Source organism: Homalodisca vitripennis, chromosome 8 (assembly GCF_021130785.1).
Source record: "Homalodisca vitripennis isolate AUS2020 chromosome 8, UT_GWSS_2.1, whole genome shotgun sequence".
NCBI classification, from domain to species: Eukaryota; Metazoa; Arthropoda; class Insecta; order Hemiptera; family Cicadellidae; genus Homalodisca; species Homalodisca vitripennis.
The window spans coordinates 63,555,989-63,569,525 of record NC_060214.1 but is presented as its reverse complement, the minus strand read 5'-3'; the positions used below and the strand labels follow the sequence as shown (position 1 = coordinate 63,569,525).

Genomic DNA, 13,537 nt, shown 5'->3' with positions numbered 1-13,537 from the left:
CCTAATGGACAGTTTTGGATTTTTTTCAATGGTTAATTCACCTACACGAATATCAAGTATTTCCAGCTCTTGTATTGACCACATTTTTATTAAGAACAGAAGAATAGATATATTTAGAAGTAATGTGTTTGATAATGGTATAACCGATCACTGTATGTTAGGTCTTAGTTTAGTAGAAAATTGTACTTTAAGTAATATGCATGAAAAAACAAAAATAAATTTTAGGAATAATATAGACTATAATATGGTTAAACATAAGTTAATGAATATAAATTGGGGTGATTGTTGTCGATCCAGGGATGTAGATTCAAGCTACGATACTTTTATAGGTATTTTATCTGATGTTATCAGTAGCAGCAGTGCATGCAGTAATGGAAATAGTAAATTAAGTAAAGCAAAACTTACCAGTCCTTGGATCACACTTCAGTTAATTAATAAAATAGAAACAAGAAGGAAGTTACATAGAACATTTAGAAAGAGACCTTATGACAGTGCTTTTAAAAACTATTATAACAGATTTTGCAATAATTTAAAAAATGAAATAGGCTTCGTAAAAATGCAACATTACACTAACAAAATTAGCGCTTGTAGTGGAGATTCTGCTCAACAATGGAAAATTATAAATAGCCTGACAGGAAGGAATATAAACAAAACTGTTGATAGGGTTATGTTAGATAATGGCACTGTTGTGACTGATGTGAGAGATGTAGCCGAGATTATAAATAAACACTTTATCGCATCAGCTGATTATCGCGGTCAAGGTCAGACAACAGCTGTGCCTAGCGACAGTCCACCTACATCTCGAGCCTATCGGTATTCATTCTTTATGACACCTGCAACTGAAGACGAGGTTATGTCTGTTATAAAACACTTGAAAAACAAAACGTTCAACTAGACACGACTCATTTTCTGTTGAACTTATCAAGAATATTGCTGAATATATTGTCCCCGTTTTAACAAACCTAATTAATTTAAGTTTGTACACTGGTATATTTCCTACAAAATTGAAAACAAGTATTGTCGTTCCCTTATTAAAAAAGAAAAATCTATTAAATTGGATAACCTCAGGCCTATCAGTCTCCTTTCTGTATTTTTGAAGATCATTGAAAAAATAGTTAATGTTAGACTGTTAAATTACCTAAATAGAAATATTGTTTTAAATACCAATCAATATGGATTCAAAAAGGGTAAATCCACTGAAGACGCTCTTATTAACGTAACAAACAGAATTTACAGTAGCCTAAATGAAAACAAAAAAGTGACTGGTTTGTTCATTGATTTTCGAAAAGCGTTCGATTCTGTTAATCACAACGTGCTAATAAACAAACTGGAATCAATTGGCATTAGAGGCGTTCCCCTGAACTGGTTTAAGAGTTTCCTTACGAATAGATACCAACAGGTGAGAGTTACAAATAATTTAAGTCCACCTTTGCTTATTAAGACAGGTGTCCCTCAAGGCTCTGTAATGTCTGCAACGTTATTCTTAGTTTTTATAAACGACCTTCTTGAACAGCCCTTTGCTGGTGCGGTTAATGCGTTTGCAGACGATATCGCACTTTTCTATTCAGACGAAGACTCACAATCCCTGTACCGTAAAATAAATCACGATTTAGATTTATTACAGAACTGGTGTAACTCTAATTTTATGATAATTAACGTAAAAAAAAAAACGAAGTACATAAATTTTGGCTATAGAGATTTTGCTTTTCAATATCCGATTACATACCACACTCTTAATTGCACTAAGGTTGACTGTGACTGTTTGAATATTGAGAAGGTAGATAATTTTAATTACTTAGGATTAATTTTGGATGACAAATTAAACTGGAGCGAACATACTCTTAATCTTCATCGAAAAAATTTCGCATACGCTAAGAACTTTTTACTTTTTGAGACGCCTATGTGATCCAAATTTATTACGAACACTCTACTTTTCTTTAATTCAATCTAGGTTGCAATACGGGTTAATTTGTTGGGGAGGTTCGTATAAAACATTAATGGATAGGTTAAGAGTTTTTCAAAATCATATAATACGTATAATTTTAAATAAAAAACCACGGGACAGTTCTTTTCCATTATATTGCCAACTACGAATCTTACCTATACAACACCTTTATGTGTTTAAGGTTCTAAAATTATTCTACCTGAGAAGTGGAAATGACGGAACACATTCTTTGAGGTATGACACAAGAAATGTAAGTCGTAAAATCTTTAGAATTCCTAAAGTCAACAAAGAATTTTTTAGACAGTGTTTCCTCTATTCTGGACCAAAATTTTTTAACATTTTACCTACAGAAATAAAAGACATAAACAATTCAAAATTATTTCTTCGTAAGTTAAAACAATGGCTTTTTGAAAACAACAATACATTTTTGTTTAATTTTGTACTAAAGTAAATGCTCCTATTGTGTTGTACGAATCCTCTTATCTATTTTTTGAAAGTTAAAAAAATTTAATCTTTTTGTTTTCTTGGTTAGTTTTATTTACTATTTTTGTTCTTATGTTGTGTATGTCGGCTACTTGATCATACTCGTCTTACCTTTTTTATTCTATGTTGTTGTGATACTATTACGTTTTTATTCTGTCAGTGATATTGTGTATGATATTCTGCATCTTGTATTGTATAGTATTATAGGTATTTATATTAGGCGCCCAGAGAGTGGCATTCTGGCTGTTTTTTATTAAATTGTTTATTGTGAACTGAACTCACAACAAGTTGTATTATTACTTTGAAATTAATTTACATGCAGCTAACCACATTACTGGCAGCGTGGTTAGCTTATTCTTAAGAAACTTATGTATATTTTTGTATTTTGAAATTTTATGGAAGAATAAATCATTATTTCATTATTTCATATTTCATTATTTCATCATTATTTCATCATTATTTCATTATTTCATTATTTCATTCATCATTATTTCACGTACTCTTGTATCGACTGGTCTATCAGGTTTTCATCATCTTCCGGTTCGGGTGGTAGTGGTGGTGTGTCAGATTCAGTAGTGACATCACGATTCGGTGTACTCATGGCCGATGGTACGAAATCTTTACGCAATCGTTTTTGTAACGTGACAGTTTTGAGTTGTTTCAATCGTTTCTCTTTCTGTTTTGCGCTCTGTCTATCTTTGATTGCACGCGTAATTGGTTCGTACTGTTTTTCTTTAGCTCGTGTATCCAACTGTTCTTTCTTTTGCACACCGGCAAACTCTGCACGTAACCGCTTATCCATATCTTTAAACTTTTTGGCCTCGTTCACGGACGGTAAACACACCTCGTGCGCTGGAGGAATTTTTGGTACATCTTTAAGTTCTACATTTCCTACAATAGAGTTTTTTCTATCTTCCCTATCGCGTTGTTCCAAAACTTCCTGTTCGCCTTTCAAGAACGCCTCGCGTAATTTATCGTTTTGTCGGGCAAAGCGTTTGGCCTCTTCCGCAGTTGGAAATTTGACGATAGGTTCTGGTGGTATATTTGGCTCAGATATTATTTTCTTGATCAACACGTTTTCGATATTATATTGACGTCTTTTGGTTCGGCGTCGTATTGTCGACATCATGAATACTGTACTACTAATTATTAAATATTGCACATGCCCGTGATGTATAGCATATTACACGTAGTTCAGTAAACGGTGGTATGTCGTTTTTACGTATATCATCGTCAATGGTAGAACGGTGATATGTCGTTTAAAAAAATATTTGCGTGTATCATCGTTAATGGTAGAACGGTGATATGTCGTTTAAAAAATATTTGCGTATATCTGCGTTATTAGGGAAACGTTGATGTTGCATGTATCACTTCGTTGAGCATGAACTTGTATTTACCGTTATGCGCTTTCCTCGTCATGTCTATTGAAATAAATCCGTGCGGCTGAGACCAACACTTTCTGCATAAAGTTTCAAATTCACGATACGTCATGTCCGATCCAACAAAGTCGTCGTATATTCGTTTGCTCTAATGTTTGTTTTGTTTTAAACACGCACAACATGTTCACATTATTACGAATCACTTGCATGTCAACTTTCCCATAACTCTGACTCAAGTACACGCACGATATCTGTTTGTGTCGGCTGCGAATAAAGTAATCTTTAATTTTGTCTTGCTGCTCCATCAGACAATCGTCAAAACACGACCAACGCGTTACGGTCACATTCTTCCACCGATATGAGATCCTCACAACTGCTAAAGAAGTAAGCGATTTTCGTACAAAGTTTTTTCTCGATACTCGTAAACGTCTGCAACATGTCTGTGTAAGCCGTCTGGTGTATAGACCGACTGAACACGTACAGCTTTTTAAACTTGACTCCTTTCTCGTTGTACACCAGATTCAACAACAGATTGGTTTTTCCACATCCCGATGTGCCGACTATCAGACAGCGAAGTGGCTGCGGTATAAGAGCTGCGCTATTTGCTAGCGATTCTTTGCAGTATACTTTTATGTCCATTTTACAGACTAATATACATGCAAACCAGTGCACCATCAATATACAGTAATGCGTCTACGTGTCTAGCCGTCAAAATAACGTTACGTGTATTTCTAATGTAGTATTTAGACCTAGTCGTCGGTCTCACCAAACAATCGGTTCAAAGCTCTTATGACATCTGTGGACTCAGAATAATTTGGCGAGGACGATGAAGATATTGTGTTGACTTGTATTGGTGTGCGATTGGCCATGGTTGACTACTATACTGTAACATACGTCAAAGAATAGTATAGTCTATGTGTATTACAAGACAGTTTTCTGTAATTCCTTCTCGTAAAATGACCCTTCTATTTCTTCACCTTGAGCGTCAGTGATTCTGTACGTAACCGGTCTAGTGTCAATGACTTTAGAAACCGTGAAAATCTCTCGCGTCCAATTGCTTTTGTACTTGTTGGCAAACGCTTCCTTTTTCACAGTGATGCGCACACGGTCACCCACTTTCAGTTTAGGTTTTCTAATGGGTATCTTTGATTTCAATTTATTGAACTTTAGTAATATTTGATTTTCGTTTGTTTCATCAACGTCTGACGGTGTCATGCCGATTGATCTGTGCATGTCCGCCTCATTGTACTGTGCGACTAACAGTTGCAGGATGTCGAGCCACTTGAACGAGTTTCTCGCCTCAAACTCTATTTTCATTTTGTTGTTGAGCGTCCGGTTGAACCGTTCCACGATGGCGCTCTTTTCCTCGTTCTCCGTGTGGTACATTTTTATACTGTACCGTTTCAGCAGTTGCTTAAAGTCTTTGTTTTCAAATTCGCGGCCCTTGTCCGTGTGCAACAAGTTGGGTGGCCTGTGATCTGCATCCGCGGCTCTTTTCAGTATCGATTCGAAAGCCCTGGCCACGTCCACACCACTCTTTGTCTTTAACGGCTCCGACCAAGCGTACTTACTGAACGTGTCAATAACGTTCAACATGTATTTGAAGCCTCGGTTGACTTTAGAGTAAGCCGTCATTATTACTAAGTCGGCAGCCCACAAGTCGTCGATGCCCAAAGTTACTATACGCCGTCTCGGAAACTTTTTTATTACCGGTTTGTGCAGTTCCCTCGCCTCTACTAAAGGTGAGAGTTTTATGAACGTGCTCTTTTTTGAGCCACACTTTCCACACACCGACTTTTACCGCCATCTGTTATTGGAGCGAAGCTTTACTGTTTGTTGTTTGAGCGATGCAGTTTTCGTCTTACACTTATGACAATAGCTTTCCATGTTTCCCTATATTAACTGACAAGGTGTCAGATGTAATACTTATACAATATCAGACATATTTACATATGCGATTTCTTACAGTAACAGAATGAGTGAATTACACAAACACAAAATAAAACTGACCGAGGGTCAGAAGCGTAAGCTGCGCATCGCCTACAAGAAACGCAGATCGGCAGTGATCGGTATTGCGAAAGATCAATTGTCGAGCAGTGGTGATGGTGATACAATCATGTTGACGGATAGACAGCACAAAGCGGTGCAGAGAGCGATAAAGAACAACAGCGGTATACGACTGTCACTGGAGTACGGACAGCTAGAGAAAAACGTTGACGGTGGGCTACTGAAAGAAGTGTTGGGATTCGTAGAGGACAGTGTGCCGTACGGAAAGAAATTCGTATCACCGCTAGTGAGACGGAAAATTGCACCGTTGCTGAAAGAGCAACTTGTCCCGTGGCTGAAGAACCTGATTGACAACGAACTCGATTCCATCATCGAAAAAGATCCCAGTGGCAACGGTCTCCGTAAACGTATAGATGGAAAACTTTTATCGTTGTTTAAAAAACATAGTTAAGCATATTAAACCAATGTCAGCGAGTGATTTGAACGTGTGGGCTCGTAGACTGAACATTCCCAACTTTCGCGGTGTATTTATGCGAGAAGCGTTACCGGTCAAACCGCATCGCATCGAATGCGGCATAATCAATCTCGGCGATCTGGATTCGGACGGTACACACTGGACGTGTTACATGAAGATGGACCACAGCAAAGTCTACTTCGACTCGTACGGTGACAGTCAGCCACCGCGGGAACTAGTCCGCTACTTGGGTCCAGAGAATCTGATGTACAAACACCAAACGAATTCAAGACTACGACGACCAGCCCATATGTGGACACTTGTGCCTGGAAGTGTTAAGGCTATACATGTCTGGTTGCAAAAGCTTTACTGATATAGAAAGCGCGTTGGAGAAAGATAAATACAATTGGAAATCTTGGTTTGCATAATGTTTGCAGTGAACAGATTCAACGAAGTAATGATAAGTGATGAAACCAATGTATTAAAATATGTGGATGCTCGAATAAATGAAAAGTTGACGTCTGCCAATGACGATAGTATGATGATCAAACAATATGTTGAAGCACAAGTAAATGAAAAGTTGAAAGATTTTGCTTCACCATATGGCGATCAAACAACTATCAAACAACACGTGGAAGCGCAAATAAACGAAAGATTGGAGTCTTTCAGGAGCGAAGTAAATTTAGAAACTTTACGACATACTGTGGAAACGGTTCAGAACGATTTAAAGTCTCACACAGATGAGCTCACCAGCAAGGTAAAGTTTATCAACAACAAAGTAAACGTGAAAAACAGACGGATCGTAAACGCTGCAAAATCTGTAGACGAACACGACGTGTGATCAGAAAAGAAATTGACGACCTCTCGAGGAGATTAAACGAGCAAACTTCGTTTACACTGCAAGAAAACATTAGGAGGCTTAATACAAGGTTCGAACAACTCGAAAACTGGAAGCGTCAATGCGCAAATACGGTATCAGAACTGTATGAAAAAGTGTTTTCTCCAATAGAGTAGTGTATAGCGTATACGTGCGATGCACGCTTCCATATAGACACAGTACTATAGTAAGTATACTAGTATAGACTTGGACTTGAACTTGGATATAGAGTAATAATGCCTGTGTTAAAACTCTTCGGTAAAGGTTCCGTGCTGAACTTGCATTTCGAGCATCCAATCCACTTGGACGACACCGTGAAATACAAAGTGGCTCTGATTGGTTTCTACTCGGAAAACAATATCTACAACCTGCGAAAGACGGCACACGTTGTCTTTACACTGAACGATCAGGGAGAACACGTAATAACTCTAGAACCCGGTTACTGGACGATGGAATCGTTGCAACAGAAATTTGAAACCTATCTCAAGATTACAAGAAATGGCGATCGCATCGTTCTCAGATCACCGTACAATTTTCGAATGGATTCGAATCTTTGTGCACTCCTCGGTTTTGATCAGCGTAGCACTACATATAATGCTGATGAAACAGTAACAGCAACTAACCCACCAAATCTAAGACCAGTGGGAATAGTCGAAGTACACTGCGACATTGTGGAAAACAGTTATGTGAGTCACGACGTGCACCAACACAAACACCAAGAGACGGCAATATTGTATCAGTTCTATCCCGATGTGCCGCACGGTTATAAAATATCAGAGAGACCACATTATCCTCACTATGTGCCTGTGCGACAAGGGCTACATAAGCTGCAACAGATAAAACTAGCAATCACGGATCAAAACAATACCGCTCTGTTAAACGACGATGTCATCAGTTACATTTATTTGGATCTGGTTCCGGATCGTGCATAATCAGCAAATTCTAGGTTTTACTAAAGTCTGCCGTACATTCTGACCGTGTTCCACGAGCGCGTTACAAGTCAGTTGCATGGAAGATATCATTTTGAAACAATTACATGTTATGGTATCAAAGTTGTTACACCTCAGATCTGACGCTTAAACACTAGTAAAACTTTATTTGTATATCGTATTGAATACAAGTAATGTCGTAAAGCAATGTTAGATAGTGTTAGATACGGGCACAACCATCCCGGGTAGATACACGAGAATGGACAAGTTGTACGAAGAACAAGTTACTGGAATAGAGCGGAGCGAGTACCGGACCGTGATGCCGGTCTCGGACCTAAATTTCAATACGCCAAACAACTATACGGTTTTCAAATTGGATCACGGAGATGCGTTTTACGATTCTCGCATAATGTACCACATACACGGAGAGTTGGTCAAGAAATCTGACGGTACCGAATACCCCGCAGCGTCGACAATTCAACTGATTGACAATTTTCCAGCGTATCTGTTTTCGCGAATCGAACTGAAAAAACACAACACTCTGCTCGACAGCGTGGACCATCCCGGCATTACGAGTCAAGTGAAAGGATTGGTGAGCTACAGTAAGTCGCAAATGTACATGTTGCCGACTAGCGGTTTCATTTCCAAGTTTAGTGGCGGCGGCAAGTTCGAAGCGTTGGGTACACTCGGCCACTTGGGTCTGGGATTCTTTGACCATTTGCGTCACCCAATGTACAAGGGCGGGTTTGAGATCACGTTCACTCGAGCCGAAGACAATGACGCTATATACCACTGGTCGGGTAATGCACAAGGAGCAACTGAACCGGCAGACGGTAAAGTTGTAATCAAATCGTTTGTGTTGCGTGTTCCGTTGGTCGAGTACGAGACAAACGCCAAAAGCCAGCTGATTGCCGGTCTCAAACAAATGAGTGATAAGGATTCGCTGAAATACACTTACTTGCAGTGGCAGTGTATCGATAAGAAAGGCGTGTTCGGTTCAACGTTCAACTTTGACGTCACCGGCCTCTATCGTAACGTGTACAATCCCAAATTCATTATCGTTGCACTGCAAACAGACCGCGCCAACAAGCAAAAGAAAAATCCAAGTCGATTCGATCATTGCAACTTGAAGAATGTGTCGGTAAAAATCAACGGACACCGCTATCCGGCAGAAATGCAAAACTGCGATATGACGGCTCAAAACTACAGGCTGTTGTACGACCAGTACTTGACATTTAGGAAACTCATGTACGGCGATACGGACGTGTATGTCAACATGGACGATTTTAAATCGAGGTACCCCATCATCGTGATTGACACGCATTTGCATCCCACCAGCCGAGACAGGTCCAGAAACGATATACAAGTCGAATTGGATTTCACTACAGCAGTTGCGTCCGCTCAAGGCGACGTGGGCACTACGGCGTACATAATATTGGTGTCTCAGACAGAGTTCATGTACGACATTACGCGAAACACCATTCGCATGGTTCAGTGATCCTCGTTTATCAGTGTCCTCGTTTATGTAGGACAGCGTCGTGTTCCAATAGATGTAACGCACCAATACGTGTTTTAGTAAAGCAGGTCTAATACTATAATATTTGTACACACAGTGTTATCTGCACCCAATAGGTTATCTGAGGTCAGAACAGTCCGAAACAACTATCCCACATGCAATAGCCTTCTCACGGCTGTAGCGTTCATTACTGAAGTACCGCGACGCGTTTACTTTATCGCCGTGTGTTATTTTTAAATTCAGAAAAAAAAATACTTTTACGTGATTGGGAATTTCAATGTGACTCGTAAGTACATATTATCCAATAGTGAAAGTTAATGCAACGTTAATTTTGCCTATTTATAACTTGTGTTTGAAGAAAGTTTGGTTGAATTTGTAAAATTTTCAATATTCGATACAATTTCATTATATAATTTTCAGTGTTCAAGCTACGTACTAACCACGTAAGAACACAGCCCATGCATTACAATTAAATTGTGTGCAAAATTACAAATGTTGTATGTCATACACTGTTATATTTAAATTTGCAATATTCATAGGTATAGCACTGCCGATATTGTTAATAAATAATTTAATTTAATAATAATCCCTAAATATTAGGGAATTGTAAATAGGAAAACAATTATAGTTTTAGTTAGGCTATCCTTGAAGAAATTTTCAAACATCCAGATCCGATTCAAAGGTAGCGTACATATACTAGTTTTTATTCACATGGCCCATTGAGTTTGACTCTGTATCAGTATATTGCCTGTGAACTGTATGTAAATGGTACTAGGCCCTACTATTGTGATGTTTGTTTAGTGAGAACAAGCCTATTCCCTGATTACAGGGAAATAAAAAACAAGCTTGCTACTGCTACAAGTACTTGTTACTGTACAAGTTACAAAGATTAATTAAGTTAATTAATTAGTTACTAATTAAAGCGTTGCATAAAGTCCTTTTTTAGTATATATTCTAGTATCAAATAGTATCTATCCTGACAAAGTATAGGTAGACAACATAGGTTAACTTAATATGCGTATTTTTCTAAATTGATATAAAACACTTATTTTTTCTGTTATGAATGATCTGAAGTACCAGCCCGGAACCCTATACAATTCAAACCTTCTAATGAAAGAGGAAGAATGATTAGATTATCAATGTAAGATGGTCTAATTAACATTTAATATACCAAGCACTTATTATTCGCAACACTCGGAACGGTTTATCTTGGGTCACGACCTTACAGATTACAGCTCGTTTGCTTCTATTATCACGACTGTTTAATTTTAATTAAACATTTATTTTATATCAGACTTTTGTGATGATAAGTACATTACTAGAAATCTGAAAAGAAAATAAACAACAACATAAAAAATATATACATTTTATTTAAATACAATGTGTGAAAATATTTACATTCAGCTAAACGGGTTTTTACATAATATATTTACATTTGTTTTTACCGTAGGTAGTCTCACTGTGTCGACAGAGCAGACCGGATTTCCAGCTCAGCCATAACTTCTACGGGGATGCTGTAGTGTCCCCAGGGCAGAGTCCCGATGCCGTCGTCTTGAATGTAACGTTTGTCATCGTGAGGCGACAGAACAATCTTTTTGAGTTCAACGCTGTACAAGTCGTGTTTAAAGCTCCGGATCATGTTCATCGAACCGTATTGTATACCTGAGGTGAACAGACACTGTTTGTAATCGTCGAAGGTCAGGTGGTTTTCTATCGTTGTCTTTTTGACACCTTTCGACTTTTTGATCACTCCGCCTTCGGATCTGCTGGAGTACATTTTCCAGCGAAGTCCTACGTGCTCGTACATGATTCTGCCGTTGAGCTCGTCTTTCATCTTCCCTAGTACCTTTTTGTTGACTCGAGGCATGTTGTAACGGTTGAGCTCGGGATAGTCGCTGGTGTCGAACAGATCGATCATGTCTTTGATGTCTTTGTACAAGTCGGTCGTCTGGATGTGGTACGTTAGCGAGTCGGTGTCTGTATATTGAAGTTGGGCTTTGTCACCGTACCGCCTCTTGACGACGTTGTAGTGGAAGTCGTACATCAGCGTTTTCGACACGTCCAGAATGCTCATGCCGACGTAGATTGCTTTATAGAACATCAATTTCGTTTTTGACATGTGAACGGCTGCTAGTTGTTCGGTGAATATCGTCCTGCTCTTAAAGTTTGGTTGAGCAGTCCACTTGTCGACTTGTTTGTCTTTCGTGGCTAGTCGGATGTCTACTCTGTTCCGGATGTTTTCCATTGTCTTACCGAACACGCTGTTATTCATGAGCTTGAAGAAATTTTTCTCAAACTCGTTCCTGGCTTGCGTACGCATCTCAGTGTTCAAGTCGATGTAGGGCTTGAGCCAGGCAGATTGACTGAAACTCAGCACTCTGTGGACTTTCTTAAGTTTCATGCCGAGCGACAGATACTGTTTGAGATTCCGGTAGTGGACAACATATTTTTCCTTCCCTAGCAGTGTGGTGAGTAACTTTTCTTCTTTCGATCCCGGCGGTACTCGACGTTCCGGTGCAAGAGGCAAGTCGGAGTGGAGGTCATGTAATTGTTCGGGATATTCCAAGTCGACTTCCAGAATGTAGCCAGTTGGTGCGTCATCCGGAACTTTTGTAACGTCAATGTCGGTGTTGCACCACTTGAAGTTCTTATACGGCATGTCTTGACTCATTGCCCAGCCGTACAGATTGTTGGCGTCCAAGTACGTCAGGTAGGAAGTCAGCTGGCCCTCATCGAAATCTTCCATATAAGGGTTGTTGGCTGCGGCGTACCGGTTAGAGCACTGTGACACTCCGCCTCGAATGCCCTTGCCGATCATCAGGATCATGTTGTAGTCACTGAGCAGGTCGAGTTTTATGCCGGTGGTCTTGAGCATCGCACTCCACGCGAGTCCGGGAGCCGTGTAGTACCAGGCTGGGTCGAGCTGGTACGTCTGCATGCAAACGTCGCGAAAGTTCTCCATAATATCCGCCAGCAAGAGTACGTCCGTCTTGTTGTACAACAGTGTGTAGTCTTTCATGTTCTGTACGTTGAAACGTATTCCAAACGTTGACCGCATGTCGGTAGTCTTCAGGCTTTACGTGAGCGTCGTTCAGCTTGTTGTAAAAAGTCGTTCTGAGCGGGAAGTGTGCGAAGTTCAAACTTCTCAATGCTGTCCATGTAATCGTAGGGATAGACACCTTTTTTCACCAACAGCTCTAGTTCTTCACCTTGGTAGAAATTGGAAGTGTGTCTGAATTGATCGGGAGACAGGTTCTTAGCCAACTTGTCTAGACTGCTTGCCATGAATTTCAACGAGTCCAGGAACCGTATTTTCACTCCACGTCCAACCTCGATGGTGTAGGAGATGTAGCGTTCCTCGTTGTTGGGGATTACCTCGATGGTCTCGTTGTTGAGGCCAAACATCTTGATAAACAGGTGGGTGTCGTATCCGCTCAGGTTATGGACAAACACTGGCAGGAAGTGCGGTTTCTTGAAGTTGAGGTTGCAAGAGTTGTGTGCCATACCTCTGAATTTCCCCGTCAGATGGTCGTGATCGCGAACTTCGTAATCGTTGGGATCGTTGAATGACTTGCCACAGATGTGACACTGTCGAGCGTTGGCTATTTCGTGTAGGTCGTCTTGAGTCAGCTCCATCGGTACAGCAGCAGCTCTTGAGTAAAGTTTTCCCTGGCATCGTTCATGATGCTTTCCACGAACACTTGTGCAGCGTCAGTTCCGAAATACGTTGTGGGCGGTTTGTAATCACCGTCAGAGTACACGAAGTAGTACGAGAAACTTACAGCTTCGTGTTTCTGATACTTTTCGGTGTAAGAACTTTGTGCATCGGGATCCCGGCTGCTGCTGGCTACGGGAGTCAGCATACACTCAAAGTCAGCGTAAGCCACGAACGGTACTCTCATCGAGTGTTTGAAGTCCTTGAACTGTACGGTAGAGCCTTCTTTCGG

General features: G+C 39.9%; 2 protein-coding genes across 2 annotated transcripts; one reads left to right on the top strand and one right to left on the bottom strand.

Annotated features, from left to right (window-relative positions):
- Window positions 1–8,333: 8,333 nt before the first annotated feature.
- LOC124368193 lies at window positions 8,334–9,572 on the top strand. Its single transcript, XM_046825469.1, has one exon. The coding sequence runs from the start codon at window positions 8,334–8,336 to the stop codon at window positions 9,570–9,572; it is 1,239 nt and encodes a 412-aa protein (XP_046681425.1).
- Window positions 9,573–11,046: 1,474 nt separating this feature from the next.
- Window positions 11,047–12,648, bottom strand: LOC124368192. Its single transcript, XM_046825468.1, has one exon. The coding sequence runs from the start codon at window positions 12,646–12,648 to the stop codon at window positions 11,047–11,049; it is 1,602 nt and encodes a 533-aa protein (XP_046681424.1).
- Between the last annotated feature and the right edge of the window lie 889 nt (window positions 12,649–13,537).

Excerpts from the sequence above, each read along its gene's own strand:
- LOC124368193 (XM_046825469.1), top strand. The coding sequence starts at position 8,334 with ATGGACAAGTTGTACGAAGAACAAGTTACTGGAATAGAGCGGAGCGAG.
- LOC124368192 (XM_046825468.1), bottom strand. The coding sequence starts at position 12,648 with ATGCGGTCAACGTTTGGAATACGTTTCAACGTACAGAACATGAAAGAC.